The sequence below is a fragment of the Musa acuminata genome, chromosome BXJ1-4 (assembly GCF_036884655.1).
Source record: "Musa acuminata AAA Group cultivar baxijiao chromosome BXJ1-4, Cavendish_Baxijiao_AAA, whole genome shotgun sequence".
In the NCBI taxonomy this organism is placed as follows: domain Eukaryota; kingdom Viridiplantae; phylum Streptophyta; class Magnoliopsida; order Zingiberales; family Musaceae; genus Musa; species Musa acuminata.
In genome coordinates, this window is record NC_088330.1 from 44546597 (window position 1) to 44567925 (window position 21329).

At 40.2% G+C, this 21329-nt stretch overlaps 3 protein-coding genes across 11 annotated transcripts; 2 read left to right on the forward strand and 1 right to left on the reverse strand.

Moving 5' to 3' along the window:
* The first annotated feature begins 5226 nt into the window (after positions 1–5226).
* LOC135671949 (putative E3 ubiquitin-protein ligase RING1a) lies at positions 5227–11117 on the forward strand. The gene is made up of 10 exons (XM_065180388.1): positions 5227–5706; positions 5815–5881; positions 8691–8749; positions 8976–9057; positions 9195–9315; positions 9438–9479; positions 9594–10133; positions 10221–10328; positions 10432–10632; positions 10720–11117. Exons 1-10 carry the CDS (start codon positions 5499–5501, stop codon positions 10750–10752), a joined length of 1461 nt encoding a protein of 486 aa, XP_065036460.1. The 5' UTR covers positions 5227–5498; the 3' UTR covers positions 10753–11117.
* A 1021-nt stretch (positions 11118–12138) lies between these two features.
* LOC135581549 (mitochondrial arginine transporter BAC1-like) lies at positions 12139–17376 on the forward strand. Of its 9 annotated transcripts, none has more exons than XR_010512902.1 (10): positions 12141–12375; positions 14155–14244; positions 15217–15318; positions 15460–15564; positions 15665–15757; positions 15841–16041; positions 16117–16215; positions 16290–16624; positions 16730–16975; positions 17049–17376. XR_010512902.1 is itself a non-coding variant. In XM_065180390.1 (8 exons), the coding sequence occupies exons 1-8, from the start codon at positions 12211–12213 to the stop codon at positions 16422–16424; spliced, it is 990 nt and encodes a 329-aa protein (XP_065036462.1). In that variant the 5' UTR covers positions 12141–12210; the 3' UTR covers positions 16425–16645. The 9 variants fall into 9 exon arrangements, 1 of the variants encoding a protein (XP_065036462.1); XR_010512905.1 differs by having other exon boundaries at positions 17059–17376; XR_010512904.1 differs by having other exon boundaries at positions 17096–17376.
* A 677-nt stretch (positions 17377–18053) lies between these two features.
* Positions 18054–18962, reverse strand: LOC103982105 (dormancy-associated protein 1). Its single transcript, XM_009398917.3, has 3 exons — positions 18800–18962; positions 18441–18651; positions 18054–18334 (listed from the first exon to the last, which is right to left on the reverse strand). Exons 1-3 carry the CDS (start codon positions 18903–18905, stop codon positions 18298–18300), a joined length of 354 nt encoding a protein of 117 aa, XP_009397192.1. The 5' UTR covers positions 18906–18962; the 3' UTR covers positions 18054–18297.
* Positions 18963–21329: the final 2367 nt, after the last annotated feature.

Consider the following 21329-nt stretch of genomic DNA (forward strand, 5'->3'; position numbering starts at 1 on the left):
AACATGACTTAGCTTATATGGTTAGATACAACTCAGCCCATATGGTCAAGCATAACCTGAGTTAGACAAAGTTCAACCTGTATAGCCAAGCATAACATAACCCATGTAGCTAGATATAGCATAACTCATATGACCAAACACGCTCCAACTCATGCAGCTAAATAATCCAACCCATGTAGTCAAATATAATCCAACTTATATGACTAGGCACAACCCAGTTGAATCTCAGATTTTGATGATGAAATCAATTGATTATATTATAATCTAATATGCGTTTAAGTAATGTAGGACTAACATCGATAAAGGAAAGACAATTCAATTAAAACAAAATGAATCAGACGTTGGGCCGTAGTGGAACATGTTAGAAGATTGGATGTCGAGTTGGAAAAATGATCGACGTACCGGAAAGACTTCGTGCCATGAGTTCGGGCATCGGGCTAAAGGATCAAACGTTGTGTCAAGGAGATCAGAAGTTGCACGAGTCAATATGTCAACACACCAAAGAAGAGGATGATGCACCGATGGATCAGGCGAAGTGCTGGATAAACCAATGACATGCTGGACAACATAGGATTTATGCTTGTAATCGTGCGTCTAGATCGAGTTAGTTTACGTCTAATTAAGTTGATTTTTGGGTAAAACAATGACAACTCAATTAGTGGCCAATTAAGTCACCCATAAAAGGACCAAGCGATGACATTGCCAGATTTGGTGATGGTACCGTCCAGACACAATCTCTCAGAATATGTCAAGTTATGATATCGTCAGATTGAGAGATGGTACTACCTAGTGTCAATGTCAGATTAGGCAGTAGTACCACTTAGTATCAGACTGATAAGCGGTGGTACCGTCCAATACTAGCGGTGGTACTGACAGTACCCTAAAAACTGAGATGAGACAATTTTGGCTCCAAATTTGAATTCATTTAGGGCCTATAAATGTCTTACTTATCCCTACTCAATTAACACATGAAACGAGAACAAAAATTAAGGAAAACTCTGTTGTAATCTTGTGAGAATTTCCCTCCTCTCGCTCTAAGTATTGATTTCAGTTTAAGAGAGGGGTGAGTGTCTTATAAAGGTTATCTCCATATGAAAATAAAAAAAGAGTTATAAGAGGGTAGTTGTTCTTCGCCTATTGAAAGAAGATCAATAATGAAAGCTGATGGCATCAATTGAGGAGGAATCAGGAATGGATGTAGGTTATGATGATCGAACCACTATAAATTTAGTGTGTACTATCTTTCTACTCTTTATTACTATTGTTCTCTATCTTGATTGCTTATTTCATATATTTCAAGTGAAGTATACTTTTAACATCATTTTCGGATTTTATCGAAATGATTTTTCTAAATCATCGAAGTTTTCTGATAACACTAATTCACCCTCCCTCTTAACGTTGATTTCGATCTTAACAATCTCAACATGCGAGCCAAGCATAGCCTAGTTCAATAGTAAGGCTCAACCGCACTTGTGAGATTCAACTTAGCATGAAATTAACCTTGCCCAAATATATAACTGGTGTTATACACATCATTGCCCTTATATCCAGCCCATTGTATCATGGCCCAATTTGTTACTTGGGACAAGTATATGCGACGCATGTGACTTTAAGTGAGTTGATTCGATCTAGACTTACACCATACAACATAGTCCAATTTTCTCTCCTTTTATTCGTTTGAGCTCGTTAATTAACTGAATTAGATAGATTTGAACAATTCAAATCGGTTTAAGGTGATTCTAGACCAACTTGGTTAGTTCAACCTCACTTGTCCTAATTAAAATTAGTCAAATTTAAATTAAACTAGTCTAAGACGATTCTAGATCAGTTATATAATAATTTGAGGTTGGTTCTATTAGGTCATAATTAAATTAAGTTTGGGTTCTGGTTGATTAAGGACCATTGAGAAATTGATACATCATGTCTTTATGAATAAATAAATAAAAAATAAATATATCATTTAGAAATGATTAATAAATTTTTAGAGATTAAATTAATGATATTGATGTAATTATTATCATGTAGTATAAGTGATTATGTTAAGTGGTCTATATTGAAAGTGCAACTTGTGAAAGAAAATTTCAGGCCCATCATAATGCAGAGTCATCAATTGACATAATCTACTAGATTATATACATCAAGCATGGTCACTTATAATATTTTATCATATGATTTCTTAAATACATATATAAAAGAATTGATGAATAAAAATGATTGACTATACATTCTCACTAAGGATAGATAGGGCGATTCTCTTAGGAGACTAGTAGGCATTTAGATATGACAGGTTAATGATTCCTCTATCCGTCATTGAGAGGAATGTATCGCCCCATTTGAATGAGTGAGGGATATCACTCTATGTGTTATTGCGAGTGTAATATGAGTTATTTTCATTCGTTATTGGGAAGAATATATCTCGTAGAGTATGTCTCTCCTTCTACCGTAGAGAGAGTGTATCATCAAGCGTGATGCACATATTTGTTATTTGACTGTTATGTATATCATGTAATTCATGTATCGTTTTATTTACTATATAAAAATTATCATTATTTTTTGATACATAAGTTTTATAATGAATTGATATGTTATCATCTCATATTAGATTATGGACATTTGTATTTGTTTTACGAGTATAGAAGATTAGTTATATGTTTTTCATAGATTTCTATTGATTGTTGATATATTTTTATTTTATATTTATTATTAAAATAATAAATTATTTTATAATATATTTGAGATTTGGATGGAGGAGATTTTTTCATCCAGCTCTATTAAGAAGATGTAATTTTTTTAGTTAAAAATATTTAATATTATAATAACATAAATTTAAATTTTAAAATATTTTTTTTATAAATTATAAGTAATAAAAAATAATAATTTATTTATATAAATTGGGACGTGAGAAACACGGTTCGGTGCATGTTGAAACGAGGGTGATGTCCAAAATAAACTTGAAGACAGAGACGGCATGTCATGGTTCGACAGAGACCCAAGAGAGAGAGAGAGAGAGTAGCGGAGTTAATGGATCGACTGTGAATTCCACGGCCTGGAATCTGGCGCTCACAGCTCCAAAGAGACGAGACAGTGCAACACCTATGTTAGGTTCATTCTCCGTCGTTGACGTGGAAGAAGTCCCAGTCTTCGAGAAGCTGTGGCCATGCTAAATTTCCAACCGGTAGAACGATGAGGCGGATGATGGATCCATCGAAGCAGCCGTAGGCAGCGAGAGCGCGGTCGTCATCCTGGAGCAGATTGCTACTGCAGTCCACCAGTAATAGCCTGCTTTCCTCCAACTCCTCCTTCCTTGCGATCTCTCTCTTTAAACCGCCAACCGTTGCTTCATCCTCCACCTCCACGTAGAAGAATTTGCCGGTGAGCATCTCTATTCCTACCTTCATATCCGTCCGTCCTCCGCCTCTCGATACCTTTCGTCTATCCTTCGCACAAGAAACACAGAGTTACGTTATCTTTTGTATGGCGGGACTCGTAATGGCATCCTAATACGTTCCATCATACATGCATCCAAATAATGGTGGGAAGAATATTTCGATACGAAAAGAAAAATTCAGATGATAAAAAATCAAACATAAATCAAGAAAAAATATATAAATTTTACGAGATTCTCCGATCTTCATTTATATCCATAAAAAAAATAAATCATTCAAATAATCAAATGTAGCAATTAGAATCTTACCGAATCCAAAGCCTCAATACAATTTCTAACGACAACTTTGAAGACTTTTTCTCTCGCCTCCTTGGGATCGATCGGGAAAATAAAATAAAATATATATATATATATATATATATATATAATAGTTTTTATGTTATTTTTGGTATTGCTGGACTAAAAATTAAAATTCATGTTACATAGATCGTCCGCTTCATAACACGAATAAAGTATGGATGGTCATAATTTTTGGCACTGGTCAACACTACATTAACTCTACCCACCCTAAAAGCACTAACATCGATGAATACGATGGGTGTTACTTTAGTGTTAAGGTAAACACTAAAGTAAGTTCCCTCTTTAATGAGCTACCGATTAGGGATCAATATAATTACTTACCATGCAAGTTTATATATCTTGATCTTTTTAGGGCACACTTTCGACCAAAGTTTTAACTTTTTATCGTAAATTTTATTTATGTTCGATCTATCAAAGTCTATGGGACGGTATAAATGACCCACGAAATTGTCTTGGAGATAATATATATTATTATAAATTCAGACAAAGAAAGTGAACCTATCGGGAGATTTAGATAATTAGGGAATTTATTATATCTAAATTATAGAAGTAAATATTTTAACTATAGGATTATGTATATACTTCAATAAAATTAAAATATATATATATATATATATATTTCATAGGATCGCAGTATAATGTTGGCATGAAATGTCATAAATAAACATAGGAGTCCAAGTCGCTTATAATTTCCCCTGCATAACATAACTTGATACATACGAAGAAAGTCTCCATTTTCGATCTTTTATTCTGTTAATTTTGGCTATTAATTTAATGCTCGGTAATCTCAAAATTAAAGATGATAATACAATATAAAAATACCCGAGATAATTTAGAAAACAAAACACATTGTTGCACGCTGAGCGATGGTTGGAAATGTACAATCGATGAAGAAATTGAACAGACAATGCATGATTTCCAAAAATACAACAAAGAAAAGTAAGGAAAGCCGTGAGATAATGGATCGGAAAGGACGTTGCAGATCGATACGCACACGTAGTTTGCTCGGGCCACCCAAAAAAGCATATTGTTTATGTACGCCACGCATCAATAACATTCGATACTACAAAAAGTAGAGCGTGTGGCGTAGTATATCTACAATGTCTGTCTAGTTCGTGAGTAGTGACGAAAGGGGTTTTCAACGTCTCATATTAATTCTGAGATGGATTCAGATAGCTGAGTCAATTTCAAATTTAATATTTGATTTCAGATGTCTGACTCGAGCCCAACCGCGCTGCACTCGAACACGGGCCGCTAGCTCCCTCCCGTTTCTCGTTGGGCTCCTCCTCCTCCTCTTGCACAACGCGCAACGCTGCGTGGCGTCATGTTCCGGAAAAGGAGCGGTGGTTCCAAGATAGACCCACGTCGATCCCCAATCACAAGGAGGTAACTGTAGGGGCAACGTTCCCAGGGAGGTCGAAAACAAAATGCTGTTGCCAGCAATAAGCAAAAGATAAAAAAAAAAACCATGCACAGAAGAGAAGGGGATCGATGAGTCGGGTCGGTCGGACCAGGAACAAAGCAAACGATGCCTTCCTCTCTCTCCCCCTCTCCCTTTTCTCCTCCGTCCCCGGGATTCAAAGGAGGAAAAGAGAGGAAACCACAGCTCCACAGATAGGAGGACGACCGCCCTCTCTCTCTCTGTCTCAGTCTCTTCCACATCAGTCCTATCTTTGTTCTCCAGAACAAAGCCAAGGAGGATAGAAGAGAGAGAGAAAAAAAAAAAAAAGAGTAACAGAAAGGGAAGGACCAAATGCCTGCCCAAAAGCGCCCGCTTACTCCTCCGCCCTTGGACGACCAACTCCCCGCCCCCGACGAGCCCCCTCCTTCGCCTCTTCCTCCTCCGCCGCTCTCCACTCAGCAGCAGCAGCAGCAGAAGCAGGAGCCGGACAAAGAGGATGCTGGCGGCGGCGAAGCGGACGAGGGTAAGGCGCCGGCGGAGACTCCTCTAGCACAGGACGGTATGAACTGCGATGACGCGTCCTCTCTCCTTCTCGCGCTTCCTGATTGGTCTCGATCTCACCGTCGTCGTCTGCTCCTGCTTGCGTTTGTTCTTTTGTTGTCTGCAGATTCTGATGGCGGAAGCGGTGGCGGTCAATCGTCGAACGAGGACGACGACGAGGCCGAGAAACCGGAGTAAGTTACCTTTCTCACCTACTTGACCTTCTTTCTCGTCTACGAACGACACTCCCTATGGCTTCTGTGGCCTGGATTTGCGATCGTTACCGCACGGCTGGAGCCACCGAGGAGGCGGCTTCGGATTTCTTGTTTGCTGCTGTGGGAGGTGGCATTTGCTGGGTCGACATGGAGGAAATAGGCTTTCGTGCCTCATGCATGCGGGCGATGTGTTCGTTTGGTAGATCGGATGCCTTCGCGTTATTCTTCTTTCTCGGTAATGGGTTTGTTTGGCGGTGGATCGCATGAGCTCCTGCGCCACCTCCTTCGTGCTCGCGTGATTGCATACGCTGGCATCAGATCAAGGTGGTGGCAAAACAACTGTTGCATATTTTACTAGTCATCGAGTAGCTTTTAAGAAGATGAAACGATTGGATGACGCTGAACGGTTAATATTACCTGTATGCTTGTTGCTTCTCTGCGGTGATCCCCTGGTGGTTCCTGATTTCAATAAGTTCTTGGAGGTTCTCTTTATACTCATTTCCGTCCTCTATAGCCGATTCCTAAATCATTATCTGTGATTCTTTCTGGCTGATTGTCAATGTTTCTTAAATACAGATGAATTGCTTCTTAAGTAGATATTATTATCTTCTACCATTGCTCTGTAGTTTTGCCAAGGAATTTTCTTAAAGATTGCAACTTTATAGCTTAAAGTGTCAGGTGAAGATTTACTTCCGATCATTGATCAAATCTAGTAACTTTTATCCCCTAAGAGAACCTCTTTCCTAATATCATAATGGTTTCAACATTAGTTGCTCAAGGATTTCTTGTTTCATCCCCAAGAATTTTGGTTAGAGATAAGAGCAGCTAAATACAAGTTGTGCTGGTGCATCTACAAGTGTCATAGCAGTCAAATCTCGTTCCTGGTCCAAGTCATTGCTTTCTGAACAGCTTCATTTGATGAAGTTGACTGGTATTTGTGTCCCCTTTATGACCTTTCACTTGTGTAGCAAGCTAAGCTACTCATGAATTCAGGGAAGTTAGATGATTATATAGGTTAGGAAGCTCATATACATTACTTAAAAAAACATGTAACAATCACAAAATACTAATTACATTTAGATCATGTATTACATATGAGTTAAATTTACAGATCTACAATTTAAAATTGAGATCAAGTGAAGAGCAGAAAGATGAAGACTATAAATGACATGTTTGATGATTGGGCCTTGCTAATACCTAAATTTATCTTTCTTTTAACTGTATTAAATTGTGTCATTTCCTGATGTATTGTAACTAAGCACTGTTGATGTTGCATTGGCCAACTTAGTTTCTAGATGGATCGCCATGAGTTTCTGTGCTCTTCTTTTTTCTGTTGTTATTGCCCTGAGAAGTTATGTGATTTGTAATGCCACTATCACTTCTTCTGTAATGCTATTTACTTTCAAAATAATATCTAAATTAGCAGTGGAAGTCATACAACCCCATTAACCTGAGAATACCCAGGTTATCCATACAGACTTTGACCAAGAAAGTTTCTTAGTTTCAAACCTATGATCCATTAATGTAGCTTAGAAGTCAGCCAAATCATATAACTACTTCCCAGCATCTGTAGTTGTTGATTACTTGATTATTAGGGAGCAGTTGGCAAAGTTCGCGTTTAGTGTCTAATATTGCCAGCTTCTGATCCTTATGAGAAAACATATTATTTTGTTTGTTGATCTTGAAAATTTCCATACTCTCTACAAACTGTTGGCAGAACCAATAATCATTTTTTCAAGCTTCAGAACATCTTTGAATTATATCCAAATCAATTTTTTTAAAGATCTGTAAATCATATCTCTGGACTAAGTACAATAATCCATTTGCAATCTCTTAGTCATGTCGAACCATTATTTTTTCTTGTGATTGACTTTTCTTTGACTGCTTGGCAAAATTTCAACAGTGCCCAGAACACTTAAGATCTTAAAACTTTTCGGTAACCTGCTTCATCTGGAAAGGAGAATGATACCAGAAGATTAAAGCTGGTATGTGTCTTCACTACCTTGTGATAACCACCAAAAGATTTTAAAAAAATGCAAGAAATTGTTGATTTTTGCTTGGACCTTAAGACTATTGATAGTTGCCCATTTTAGAATTCAGAGTATATATTATTTAACTAAAGCTAGTACATAGAGTTGACATGGATCAGAATGACAGCCATATTAAATTTATAAACAGCAGTTTCTTTTTCCTGTAGAATTGGTCTAGCAGAGAGAGGGCAGGCAATGAGGCACATGGGTTGACTGAATCCTGGTAATCCACTAGGAATTCAATATTGAAAGTCATAGTCCTGACCAATATAAGAAAAAGTTTGTTTGGACAGAATTGAGCCTTAGCACTTTGCAAAATTTCTTATACAATATGACCAGCTAGTGGGTTAAGTATGTGTTGCTGCATCTTGCCACACCAATTGATTGATCCAGGTTAATGGATTAAGATAACTTGAAATATTTGTTTCTGTATTACCATCATTGCCTGGTGTCCTTGAGACGACGGCTGTTTCTTTGAATGTAACATGTGAATAAAAAAATATAAAACATCTTAGATGATTATTTTCACATGTCACTTTGAAAATATTTGAGATAACTGCATACATCAAAATTTCTTCACTTATTGTGGTTGTTTGAATGATATTCAGATGCTGTAGCCTTATGTTATGAGCAAGTTATATAATTCTTTAGCATGTTAGTCATAACATCTTGCTTTGGTTCATTACCACATACTGCAAAGATTAAATTGTGCATGCTACACATAACCCATCTTTTCTCCCTTTGTCATTGGTTCACAGATTTATCCTAGTGAAACTAGCCGACATTCGAAAAGAAGTGCAGTGCCCTATCTGCTTAGGTATGATCCAGTTCTCTATAAAAAAATGTGCAAGTTATTCTGTAGCTTGTAATGAGAACTGTAATGATCTCTATACAGTTCTTTGCTGGTACCGATTGTAGCTAAGCAGCAACACAGAAACCATGTTGTTCTTGTCAATTCTTATCTCCTCTATCATCATCATTGAAGCATTTATATATTGCTACTAGTTATTCTGAAGCAAAGATTCATGGTGCCTCTCTACCAGGGATAATACGTAAGACAAGGACAGTAATGGAATGCCTGCATCGCTTTTGTAGGGAATGTATTGACAAATCAATGAGACTTGGGTATGTCCCTGAAGTATTCTCTCTGTGCATTTGCGAGTACTATCCCTCCTTTTCGCTGTGGTTTCCTAGAAGTAATAGAACTAGTTTTGTTTATTGTAGTGTCAAGCAAACTTTAGCTGATGCTATCTGTCTTGCAGAAACAATGAATGTCCTGCATGCCGCACCCATTGTGCAAGTCGGCGTTCTTTGAGAGATGATCCCAACTATGATGCCCTTATAGCAACCTTATATCCGGATATTGATAAGTATGAAGAAGAGGTAAACTGGTTTGAGCAATCCTTGGGTGATTTATACAAATTTTTAATTTGCAGTTTTTCGGTCATGTTATTGTAACTATTATTCTCTAGATGTGAATTCTTGACTTCATTGTGTGGCTGCAGGAACTGGCTTTTCATGAAGAGGAGAAATCCCGCAATAAGAAGGTAGCATCACCTTACTGAATAAGTTCTATCAATGAAGATAATTTTAATGTGTTTGGAGTGCTTTTATTCTCCTCGAACCTCATATACTGTATTTAAATCTCCTGTTCAAATTAGATCCAAGCATACATAACTGAGACATTTCGACGACAATCAGAAGCACTTGGTAGGAGGAGGTCCACAGCTAAAGCTGCTGCAGTATTCGGAAGAAAACCACAAGGAAGTTACCGAAATCATCTGCGTGGAAGAGGCAGAAGTATTGGTGGTGAAACTGCAGCTGCAGGCTCTGATGAGGAAGAAGAAGAAGCAAATGGTAATGATGTCACCAAAGATACCTCGTCTGCAGATGAGCCCTCTCCTGAACAAAGGCCGAAGAGATGCAAGAGATGGGGGGCTCCTCGATCTTCACCAGCTAGAACAGCAGGCAGTGGTGATGTTGGCTCCGAGGAAAACGACGATTTTGAAGTCAACAGAGAGCCCCTTGGGACATCGCCTTTGCGAGCAGGAAACAGAGAGATGCTTGCATGGGGTAAGAATGGTACACGTAGTCAAACTAGACATAGCAGTACTAGTGGTTTAAATGGTAGATTGGTCAAGGGTGGGCGCTTGGCCAAATTGGTGGACTGCCTGCGCAATTTAGATGAAGCTGATGATGAGGTACAGTAAGAAAAATGGTAACGCTGCCTCCTACTTACATGCCATACCAATTTTGGTCAACACTACTGACTGATTTTTAATTTTCAGTTTGATGTGCATCTGACCCTGGTTCCTTTGGATGATGAAAATATGCCAAATTTGGAACAGCCATATCTTTGCTGCCGGCCAACCCTGTCAATTAGACATCTTTGCCAAGTGAATCTGTTTTCTCTATGATTTGTTTTGAATTAAGTTTCTAAATTTTTAATAGTCGAAAGATTTTGCTCCTAAATTGGAATTTGTGGATGCATGTGTGCAGTTTATCGCTCTTCAGACATCTGTCCAAGCTGAAGAAGTTGAGATGTATGCGAGGAAACCTCAATGCCGAAATTTAGCAGTTGGGGCTTCCAACTCAATGGACGAGGCGTCGACTGATCCTTCCATAGGCCTCCAGATGTTGGAGGGACAAGAATCTCTAGCAGCGATTTGTGCTTCTTTCACGAGTGACCAAGGGGAGATGGTGAGATGTCTCAACTGGTACATAACTAACCACAATTTTGCACCCTTTGATAATTTTTAAGGAGAAATGCATCCTCTTCTTTTCCAGGTGTTGGTTTACCGTCGGAAGATTCAGGGCTAGATAAATGCTTAGCATCCACTTTTCACATTAGGATTCAACAGAAACCGGGAACCTGTGCTTCCTAGTGTAATAGAAAATGCATGTAACGGCAATATGCACTTTGAAGATTTCCGAACAACTGATGCTCCAGAGATGATTTCATGGGCGAGTGGATACCAGAGAGCAACATGAGTGGACATGTGAGAGGAGTTGATTGGAGAATGAGATTGCTTTCGCTCTGACATCATTCAGTGATGAAATTAAGTTTCATGATCTTTAGTTAGGATCCACAGATATGTAGACTCATGTTATTTTATTTCTTGCAGTTTGCTGTTGTCTGTGACTTGTTCACTTGAATCGATCGTCTCTTTCATCTGATTGTTATATCACCGGTCTTTAGCTGCGTCTCATCAGTTCTCTTTGCCGTCTTTGTGTCCTAACGTAATGCATTTGTTTCGAACTTTCAGAGCAGTGGGGTTTGGCCTCAGGAAATTGTTGGCTGCTGGCTCTAGAAATCTACTTACCTGATGTCGTCCCAAGGAAATTGATTATTGAGACCGTGTTTTTGATCCCTTTCTCAATTATCTGTAACAGTGTCATTGTACAGGGACGACCATCTTGTACGTCATTCAGGGTGCCACTAAACAAAGGCATACTCGTCGATAGACTATGTATGCATCGACTTGCAGGGGGAATCATTACTGTGATAGCATTTTTATGCCTACCTCTTTTACACTAATCAATATTTTCAGATTCTTGTATAAAAATTCAAAATTATGAGGGCACTGTGTAAATGACAATGAGTACGCCAAGCCCAATTTATTTGATTTTTATAATAATTCAAAATTATAAGGGGTCTAAGTAGATCATCATAAGTACGCCCGATTCAATTTATCGGCCATACTTCTTTAAGAAATCTACTGAGAACAGCAGTTTTTTTTTTTTTCTTTTATTGAGGTTTTTACATATCTATCTTTTAAAATATTGGAAATAGCTTATTTACCTTATGAGTTTTCATTTAACATGTTTGTTCCTTCGAATATTAAAATTCTCTCTGTATACTTCTTTGGTTAACATCAATCCAGTAAACTCAAATTAAGCATAATTATATACAAGCAATCAATGGTAATTATTTTACATAAAAACTAATAAAGTATCTAAATTACGCCCAATATTATTTTAGCGATCAAGATAACAAGATTTTTAAAGAACATCAATATTATATATATAAATATATATATATATATTTATATAATATGCATTTTTTGTTCTTTTCCCCCTACAAAGTATAGGTTTGCAAGCATAGGCAACCGCAGGTCGTGCATTTCCGTTATTTCTTGGCTTTAATGAGGGTATATGTGTAAAGAAACCCACGAATGAAAAAGTATACTTCTCAACGATCTCGCTGCGGACGGCGCGGCGGTGCGCCGCGCCGCCGACCTCCTCCAAAAATTTCATTAATTCTTCTTTATTTTATATATGGCAACTGCTCATGAATCGACCATTTTGCCGGCCCTTCAAGAAAGAAAGAGAGTAGGGAACGGGGCGATGAGCCCGGCGGTCGAGGCTGCCAAGGAATACGCGGCCGGCTTCGCCGCTGGTGTCGCCACCGTCATCACCGGTCATCCCTTCGACACCGTCAAGGTCCGCGCTATTTCTCCTCCTCCACCCTTCCATCACTTTCTTCATCGTAATCTCTCCCATTCTTTTGTTCGTCGTACCGATTCTTTAGGGTTACGTTTTCCCCTTTTCCTTATTTATTTTTCCCCTCGTTCCACTGGACCCTGTGAGGTGTCTGATTGTTTTACCTAGTAGCGTTTTCTTGGATCCTTGAAATGTATGGGGGAAAGGATGCTATTAAGTTTCTTCATTGGATGTGGTTTGTGGCGTTTGTGTGTTGATCTCTCTGCGGTCAGAACGGAACCGGTCAGCGCTACTGCGAATTAGAATACATTTCTTGAATGGCCTAAGCGACTTTGGAGAGTAACATTTTGACTTAGATTATATACTTTTCAGGATGTGCTCTTTTTAGGTATACGTATGTTTTTAATTTATGATTACGAAAATCTTTAAGATGACCAGGATCTGCTGCTAATGCCATTCTTCATCTGACCATTTTATATCCGTCATTTGTTTTATGGATTGCGTAGCTGAATAGAACACTTCCTTTCATCATAGTACCTTTGTATTGCCTACCGGGAGAAGATGAAAAATGTTCCACAGGAGGTGCTTTGTCCTGCTACATTGGGAGAAGCTATATGACACAATTGGGGTGACATATCCTCCACGTAGGAAAAGCGATAAATGCTGCTTATCTTTAAGGAGTTTTGGTGTCAAAAACCTTGGAGAGTTGTTATAACCCATCAATTTGATAGTGGAGTTGATGTTGACTGGAGAGCTTCGTAGCGTTCTTACATGTGTTTGTTGTTGTGAGGATGTTCATTATTTGTAATCCAATCATGAACATTGGGGCTTTACAATATTGCATACCTGAAAAGGTGATCAATAGGTTAATTTATATGCCAAGATGCATGGTCACTTAATCTTAGTACAAGAAGTTGCAAGAATTCTTAAATGGTTACCGTTGTAATCTGCTATCTTCATTCTAGTTCCAGTTTGTTTACAAAAGACCAACCAGTTTTGCCGAAATTGATGAGTTGAAGGAGTAGAAGCTTTAATTGAATATATTTTTTGATGCTTTTGAGACAACTTTGTTTTTGGTAATAGAACACCTATGGAGAACTTATAAAAACTCAAATTAGACTTTTAACAAATTAATATTTGTTCTGAAGGACATATGCGGTCAATTATAGTCCCATGACCATCAGTTACAAAATTGAATGAGTTTATTCACAATTATAAATTGGAAACCATCAATACCTGATGTCAATTCCTACACATTATAAGCTCGACAACTTAATAAGTATCTTGCAGAGTCATCAGAAAATGCAGGTTCATAGTGAAAAGTCTGGAGCTGCGAGTTTCATATATCGTGAGTGACTCGTAGTTAATACCAAGTATATACTTTCACTATATTTAGGTGTATCATGAGGATTGACATGTACACATGCTGAGAGCTTGATGAAGAAGACATTTATTCATTTAACTTGATGAATTATTCAAACTCTCCCATTAAGTAGGCATGGATTGACTATAAATGAATTTTTGAAAGTTTACTTCCTCCTTTGAGTAGACTTTTCCTTCTTTTGTGTATCACATGGACTTGCATTTTTCTCAGATTATTGGTTGTTGTATCAATAACACTTCAAAGTATGCTTTGGAAATTACTACCCTTTAATACTCTTTCTTTCCACGACAATTGTTATTTCTTATACATATTAGATAGTTTATGGTAGGATGTTGTTTTCAGATTTGCCATGCTTTAACATGAAGAAACGGGTGATTATATTGTTTATGGGGCAGGTCAAGTTGCAAGCTCACAATACAAAAACACAAGTGAAGGAGTACAAGAATGCTTTACACTGTACTAGTCGGATCTTGATCACTGAAGGAGTATGCTTCTAAGCTTGGTCAAACTTGTTTATTATTTTTCTTTCTAAGTAGAAGTTGTTCACATGCTGGATGGTGCATCAAATATGCTGAGCATTGAAGATTTTATTGGAAACCTCATATCACATTAAGAAAATAGGTGCCTGTAAAAGGAATTTGAGCAACAAAAAAAAAACATTACATTGACAGTCTTCTTGAATTTCCCTTCATATAAGGACAGGATGGGATGTAGTGATGTACAATCAACTAATAACTCTCTGGATCTGGATTGATTTTGATTAAGCTTAAACTGATTAAGACAAAATGATGAATGACCAATTTTAATTTGCAAAGGTTCATTCCTCTCAAGTGGCTTTTATTCGGTGCTTTATACCATCATGCAGTTCTTGTATTAAGGTTCGGAAAGAATAAAAAAGAAATACTAGGTAAAGGGGAGGGAGGGAGACAGGAGGTTGCAATCTTGAAATCATCTTGCTGGACATTTTCTACGCAACCTCCTAGTTGGAATTGTATTGGACCCAATTCTTGGAGCCACTCCAAAACCAACCTTGACCCAGGTCCCCTGGATTGGGTATGTGGCTTTAAGATTGGATCTGTTAGGAATTTCAGGTCTTCCTGGTGAGGTGAAACTAGAAGTAATGCAACTATGTATAGATTATGGGACATATCTGTCATTTCTTAAGGGTTTGCACAACTGATTCTGTGACTTTAGTTTGTCAACGTCACCAGAGTTTACACAAGTATCTTAGGCTATATCAGTACATCATACCTGTCTTGTCCTTCAGATTAGTAGATTGGACAAAGGAAATGTCTGTTTAAGCTTATACCCTTTTTTCTTGGCTACATCCTGAGATTCTTTTGTAATTTGGCCAGGGATATTTAGCAAGATTTGCTAATTCCAGTTGTGTAATTTAAGTTCTAGAATTTTCAAAGAACCTTAATTCACTTGAAATCTCTCTCCCTCAAATTTTACAGGTAAGAGGATTATATAAAGGTGCGTCATCCTCGTTCATTGGGATGGCATGTGAGAGTTCCCTTCTCTTTGGCATTTATTCCCAGACAAAGCAAAAATTTCAGGTTCTGAAACATAAATGGATAAACTGTTTTATAACTCTTGCATTGATTCATAATTCTTGTAGTATGATGTATGGGGAGTTAGGTCCTTTTTATTGTTCTGCAGACTATGATGGTGCTTTTTTGTTTACGTTTACTGTGCAGGGGGAAATTCAGAACAACAGACCACAGCTCCAGGTAATTATTCCTTCAGCAGCATTTGCTGGAGCATTGATCAGCTTTATACTATGTCCAACCGAGCTAGTAAAGGTGTGTGGGTGCTAGAAAATGTTACAAGTAGTTCTTTCTTGACTTGCATTGATATTTTCCTTTTTTGACTTGTTTATATGTCATGCTAAGTGCTTTCCAGTGTAGGATGCAAGTTCAAGGGAAGGATGCAGCAATGTTTGTTAGATACAATGGTCCACTAGAATGTGCTCTTAAAACTATCCAGCAGGAAGGGGTAAGGTTATCTTTTCTGTTCTCTTGACCATGTATCTGCAAAGCGCTTTGTATATCAGTGAGTGAATAGTCTGGCTTTTTCAGGTCAAAGGCATTTTTCGTGGTGGATTATCAACCTTTTTAAGAGAATCAATTGGCAATGCAGTCTTCTTTAGCTCTTACGAGCTAAGTCGTCACCACTTGCATAAGCAATTGAGTTTTTCACCATCTGCCTCAAGCCACCATTCAAAGGTTTTAGTCGACACAGGGATTGGCATTGTTACTGGCGGTCTTGCTGGAACTGCTGTAAGTAAAGATAAAGCTTCTTTTGGAGATCAAGCTATGGTTTACCTTGTTTAACAAATAATTCTTTTCTGACAGTTCTGGTTAGCTGTTCTTCCACTGGATGTTGCGAAAACTGTGATTCAGACTTCTCCTGATCCAAATTATAGTCGAAATCCTCTCCAAACACTTTACGCGGTATGTCTTTTTAATTTTGTCTCTTCACTTAGTTGCATCCTCGCAGGAGGTTCACAGAGTTCCAATTTCTTCAGATTTACAAGAGAGTGGGCTTGAGTGGATGCTATGCTGGTCTTGGGCCAACATTAGCAAGGGCATTTCCAGCTAATGCGGTCGCCATCGTGACCTGGGAGCTTACAGCTAAGTTTTTAGGGATTAGGCGAGACTGATCCGATGGTCTGCTTCCTCGCTGGTTTTGGACTGCATGAGTTTTGCCTCATCAACGTCTAGTACATTTGATCGCCTAATAATTTTTTTGATTCTCCTTATGCCACGTCAAGAATTTTGTAGGCTCCATGATTTTTTTAGTTCTTACCTGGCCTTGTCGCTTTATCTACTGACAACAATGTAGCAGCTTCGATACATACAGGTCAGATCCATCTTCCCAATATTTGTTGTGTATATGAGAAGATTAAGTAGTGAGAAATAATTTCAACTTGATAGAGGATATTTTGGTACACCTCTCAACTGGCAGCCACCTCAGATCTGATGCCACTCCAGTCCGCACATATCTCAAAGTAATACAAAACGACCCAGAGCGATTCAGTAGCAACGCAACTCGGCTCAAAAGCGATGTCACTCGGCTTTGAAGCGGTGCACAGTTGTTCAGAATCAAGTGATGCTTACTAGCGAGGATACAATCAAGCAAGGCACGAGGTCACAAGGATGGCTCCGGAAGAGATAAATTGTTCGCACAAGGGTAGTTGACTCCCTACGAAAGGTATAAAAATCATCTTCAGGTAGATGCTTGGGGATAGGATTCACAATCCATAAAAATTGACTTCAAGTTTTAGAGGGGTTAAGTCGAAACTCCCCTCTCCGGTGTTGACTTGTTGTGCAGGGACTCGGGACTAGAAGCCTCTCGTGGATTCGCCGGATAACACCCTAGGAGATGACGACCACGACTCTTTGTTCCTTCTCCGTGAAATCTCTCTATGAATAATTACGCAGACAATCTTACCGTTTTCCGAATCACGACATAAAGAATCACAACACAACCTTATTAGCTGTGTGCAGTAAAGTACTGGTTTCTTGAAATCTCAATGGATTAGTTCTTGTTGTCATTAATACGCAGTACTGTACTGGTTTCTTGGAATCTCAATGGATTAGTTCTTCTTGTCATTTCGAGTTGCCGGATCCAGTTGAGCTTTCATAGTTTCTCTTTTTACCATAAGGGTCAGAAAAGAAAATTCAATACTTGTCTCCAACCAGCCACCTTGCTCTCTTTTATGTTAATAATTTCATCGAGGAAGGATCCAGTTCATGGTAATCTTGAAATTCAAACAACAATCCTTTTTAGAAGACAGTTTGATCCTCATGGTAGAAGTAGAATAAACGGATTACATTTTTACGCTCTAATCATTCGTCTGCTCCACTAACCAAAATTTCAATCCACAGACGACAGAGACAACTCCCTCCCCTCCCCTGCGACGATGGCGACTTCCACAGCCAAGGCCCTTCTCACCAAACCTTATCTTTTAGCTCTCAGAATGATGCCGCCTCTGCCATGCCGGATCCACGACGCTCTCATACTGTATCTATCATTGTCCTGTCCCCACTGCTCACAATGATGCCTCCACCACCATGCGGTCGCATTGCTGTTCCTACTCAAACCTTATCCATTGGATTCACATGTCACCATCACGTCCCACTCCACACTGTTTACAATATTAAAAACTGTCCTCCTCCTCCTGCTCACCGATGCGACCTGCCTCCGATTTCTACAGCTTGGAAGATATTTATTTCCTCCATTGAGGATAGGGTCGAGCAATAATAAATCGGTGAGCGGAAAACGCTGGTAACAGTAGATAGTAGTTCCTTTTTTTATTTATGAGACATTGAACATAATACAGGTTTTAGCAACAAGCCAGCATATAACACATGCACAAACATAAATCCCAACAACCCATATCATATCCCAGATATTACCAAGCAAACCCAAACTTGAATAGATGCTACTCCCGATTCAGGCACCTACTAGCACTCACCAATTTCCACTCCTCACAGATCTGATCTGCGTGAGCAGAAAGGCGCAACATCAGTTCAGCGATGGGTGCTCTTTGTTTCGCCACTGTACAGCCTGCGGTGGCAAGAAAACATACATCAAGAAATAAACTAGGGATTATATACACAATAGACATGGATGGAAGAGAAGAGGGGGCAGGAGAAGAGTAGTGGTATGGTACCAGTCGTAGACGGTGGGGGAGTTGGGCTGGGGCTTGTCGAACAAGTTGGCGCCGAGGGTTTTGGTGGCGAGGTTGCTGCCGGGGTTGAACACGCTCCGCCACACGTTACCCTGGCGCGGGGTGGGGGAGCTGGCCGTCGGCGTGGTAGGTGTGGTGGGCGTCTGCGGCATCGACAGGGATCGCTGGTACTTGTTGCCGCTGCTCTCTCCTTCTGTACCATGAGCATAGGATCTCAGTTAATAAAACTAGTTGTTGTTCGAGAAAGCGGGCCTGAGATGGATGAGTTTCGAGTGAGGTGATGGAGATGAAGATGGTATTTTTATTGTGGCGGGAGAAGAGATGGCGGGGGTTGCGTGTACCTTTGATGACCAAAGGCTTGGCGGAGACCTTCCTCAGCTTGCCGAGTCCTCTCTCAGGCTGAGGCCCGGCGACGACGTCGTCCCACATCTTGTCGAGAAGCACCATTTTACCTTCCTTTTGACGACCCACAAAGATCTGTATGTCTTGTGGGAGTCCAGGGTCGGTGTCCATATATAACATGGGACATCCCCTTGGGTCGAATCACGTCCCGGTGCCATCACCTTCCCGTTTCATTGCCCACATATGTGCCAACTTGGACCAAGTGATATCTGTAACGTGGGGCCTCATCTACCCGGGCGGTGATGGGTTCTTCCTTACCGCGGCATATCATAGTGAAGAAGGTAAACTTCGGGCGAAAAAGGAATTCTGCGTAGGAAAGTTTTGAAGGAGAACCTTATCCTCGACCCGCATAGTAATCGTTTACCGATGATCTAGCTCATGGCATGAGTGACGCGACGATCTACCCGTGCAGTGATTGGTCCTTCCTTGCTATCGCATGCCATAGTCAAGAGTGTAAATTTCGGGTGTAAACGGAACTCTGCATGGGAAAGTTTTTTATAGGAGAAGCTTATCCTCGACCCACATGGTAACCATTTACAGAGGAAATAATAGCTCATGGCCAGAGTAACGCAAGCGACAGGATTACAGATGGCAGATGATAGATGAAGCGGTGAAGTCACAGATCTCTGGCCCTGTCCGAGATGGGGCCGGGGTCGTTGAATATTCAAGTGGATAAGGATGAAGGGTGGTGCGTCGTGGATTACTCGCTGCGTGGGGGTTGTGTTCGGGTGGAGTGGCCGGTGTCTTGGCTAGAACAACCGGAATTGGTTTCCTGTTTGCGTTGGCAGGTCGTTCATGCTGCTGCAAGAACGCTTGCGGCCACAGCAAAATATAAACTATAAACTGATGTTGCCTTTGTACTATGGATCGAAGAGTCAATACGGTCTAGATCGATCCCGAAGGTACAAATCTATTCTGAGGCTCATGTCGAGGTGGATGTACGAGGTGGCAGGTGGACTCCTGAGGTGTTGCTGACTCACGATGACTGACTGTCGATTGTCCCAAGGTGCAGGTTGTCTGTCATAAGAAGTTTGGGGTCATCCCAAGGGGCACCTTGGCTTTGTCCGAAAGCATTTATCGTCGCTCCGAGATGCTATTTAAACGTGCCTGGGCCTTACATAAGTGGTCAACATCAGGGGGATGTCCCGACCTAAGCCCTTCGATGCTTAAGTCAATAGAGTAGGTAGAGGAGGTTTATTAAAACTCAGAAGAGTTGAGATAGAGCCTGCTTACCCTTTTTTGGCTTGGGGGCTTGAGTTTTATACCTGAACGGTCGATGGCGTGAGACCAATGATGGGTTAGGGTGTCTCTTACGCCACCAAGGGATTATTGATGGTGGTAGATGACGAGCATGTCCTCTTAAGGACTATGTTAGAGTATGATGCTCATGATAATATGCTTACGCTACGTCATTCGTTCGAAAGGTAGGACTAGGGAAGTTGTGCCGTATTGCCTTATTTCAATGCGTGCGTGCAGGCCTTCCCTTAGCTACGATTGAAGTGGCTTCCTCAGCTCAGGTGGCAAGGTGAGTCAACACCACCATTATTTTCCCTATCATTTGTCCCCCCCCAGAAAGTGTGCTTTCGGACTTCGGTAGGGGTTTTGAGGCGTGTCATTTGGCTGCATAGCTTCATGCTTCTCGTGATAGTTTTTTCCAAAGCGTTAGTATCGGGTTTATTCGTCATAGCGGGTTTTTGCCATAATGGGTCTAGAGTCCACCATGGTGAATTTTGCCTCAATCCCTATAGTGGGAGTAGGGGTCTGTCATCACGGATTTTACCTCGACCGTCGTAGCAGGAGTAGGGGTCCATCATGGCGGATCTAGCCTCGATCGTCATAGCGTGAGTAGGGGTTCGTCGTGATAGATTTTGCCTCGATTATCGTAGCTAGAGTAGGGGTCCACCATTGCGGATCTTGCCTCGACCATCGTAGCGGAAGTAGGGGTCAATTGTCGCAGATTTTGCCTCGACTATCGTAGCGGGTTTTCGCTATAACAAGTATAGAGTCCATCGTGGCCGATCTTGCCTCAACCATTGTAGTGGGAGTAGGGGTCTGTTGTCGTGGATTTTACCTCAACTACTGTAGCAGGAGTATGGGTCTGTCGTCATGGATTTTATCATGATTGTCGTAGCGTGAGTAGGGGTCCGTTGTGGTGGATCTTGCCTCGACCATCATAGTGAGAGTATGGGTTTGTTGTTGCAAATTTTGCCTTGATCGTCATAGCGGGAGTAGGGGTCCATCGTTGTGGATCTTGCCTCGACTGTCATAATGGGAATAGGGGTCCAATATGGCAGATCTTGCCTCGATTGTCATAGTGGGAGTAGGGGTTTATTGTGGCAGATTTTGCCTTGATCGTCGTAGTGAGGGTAGGGATCCGCCATCGTGGATCTTGCCTCGAAAGTCATAGCGAGAGTAGGGGTTCATCATGGCAAATTTTGCCTCGATCGTCATAGTAGGAGTAGGGGTCCA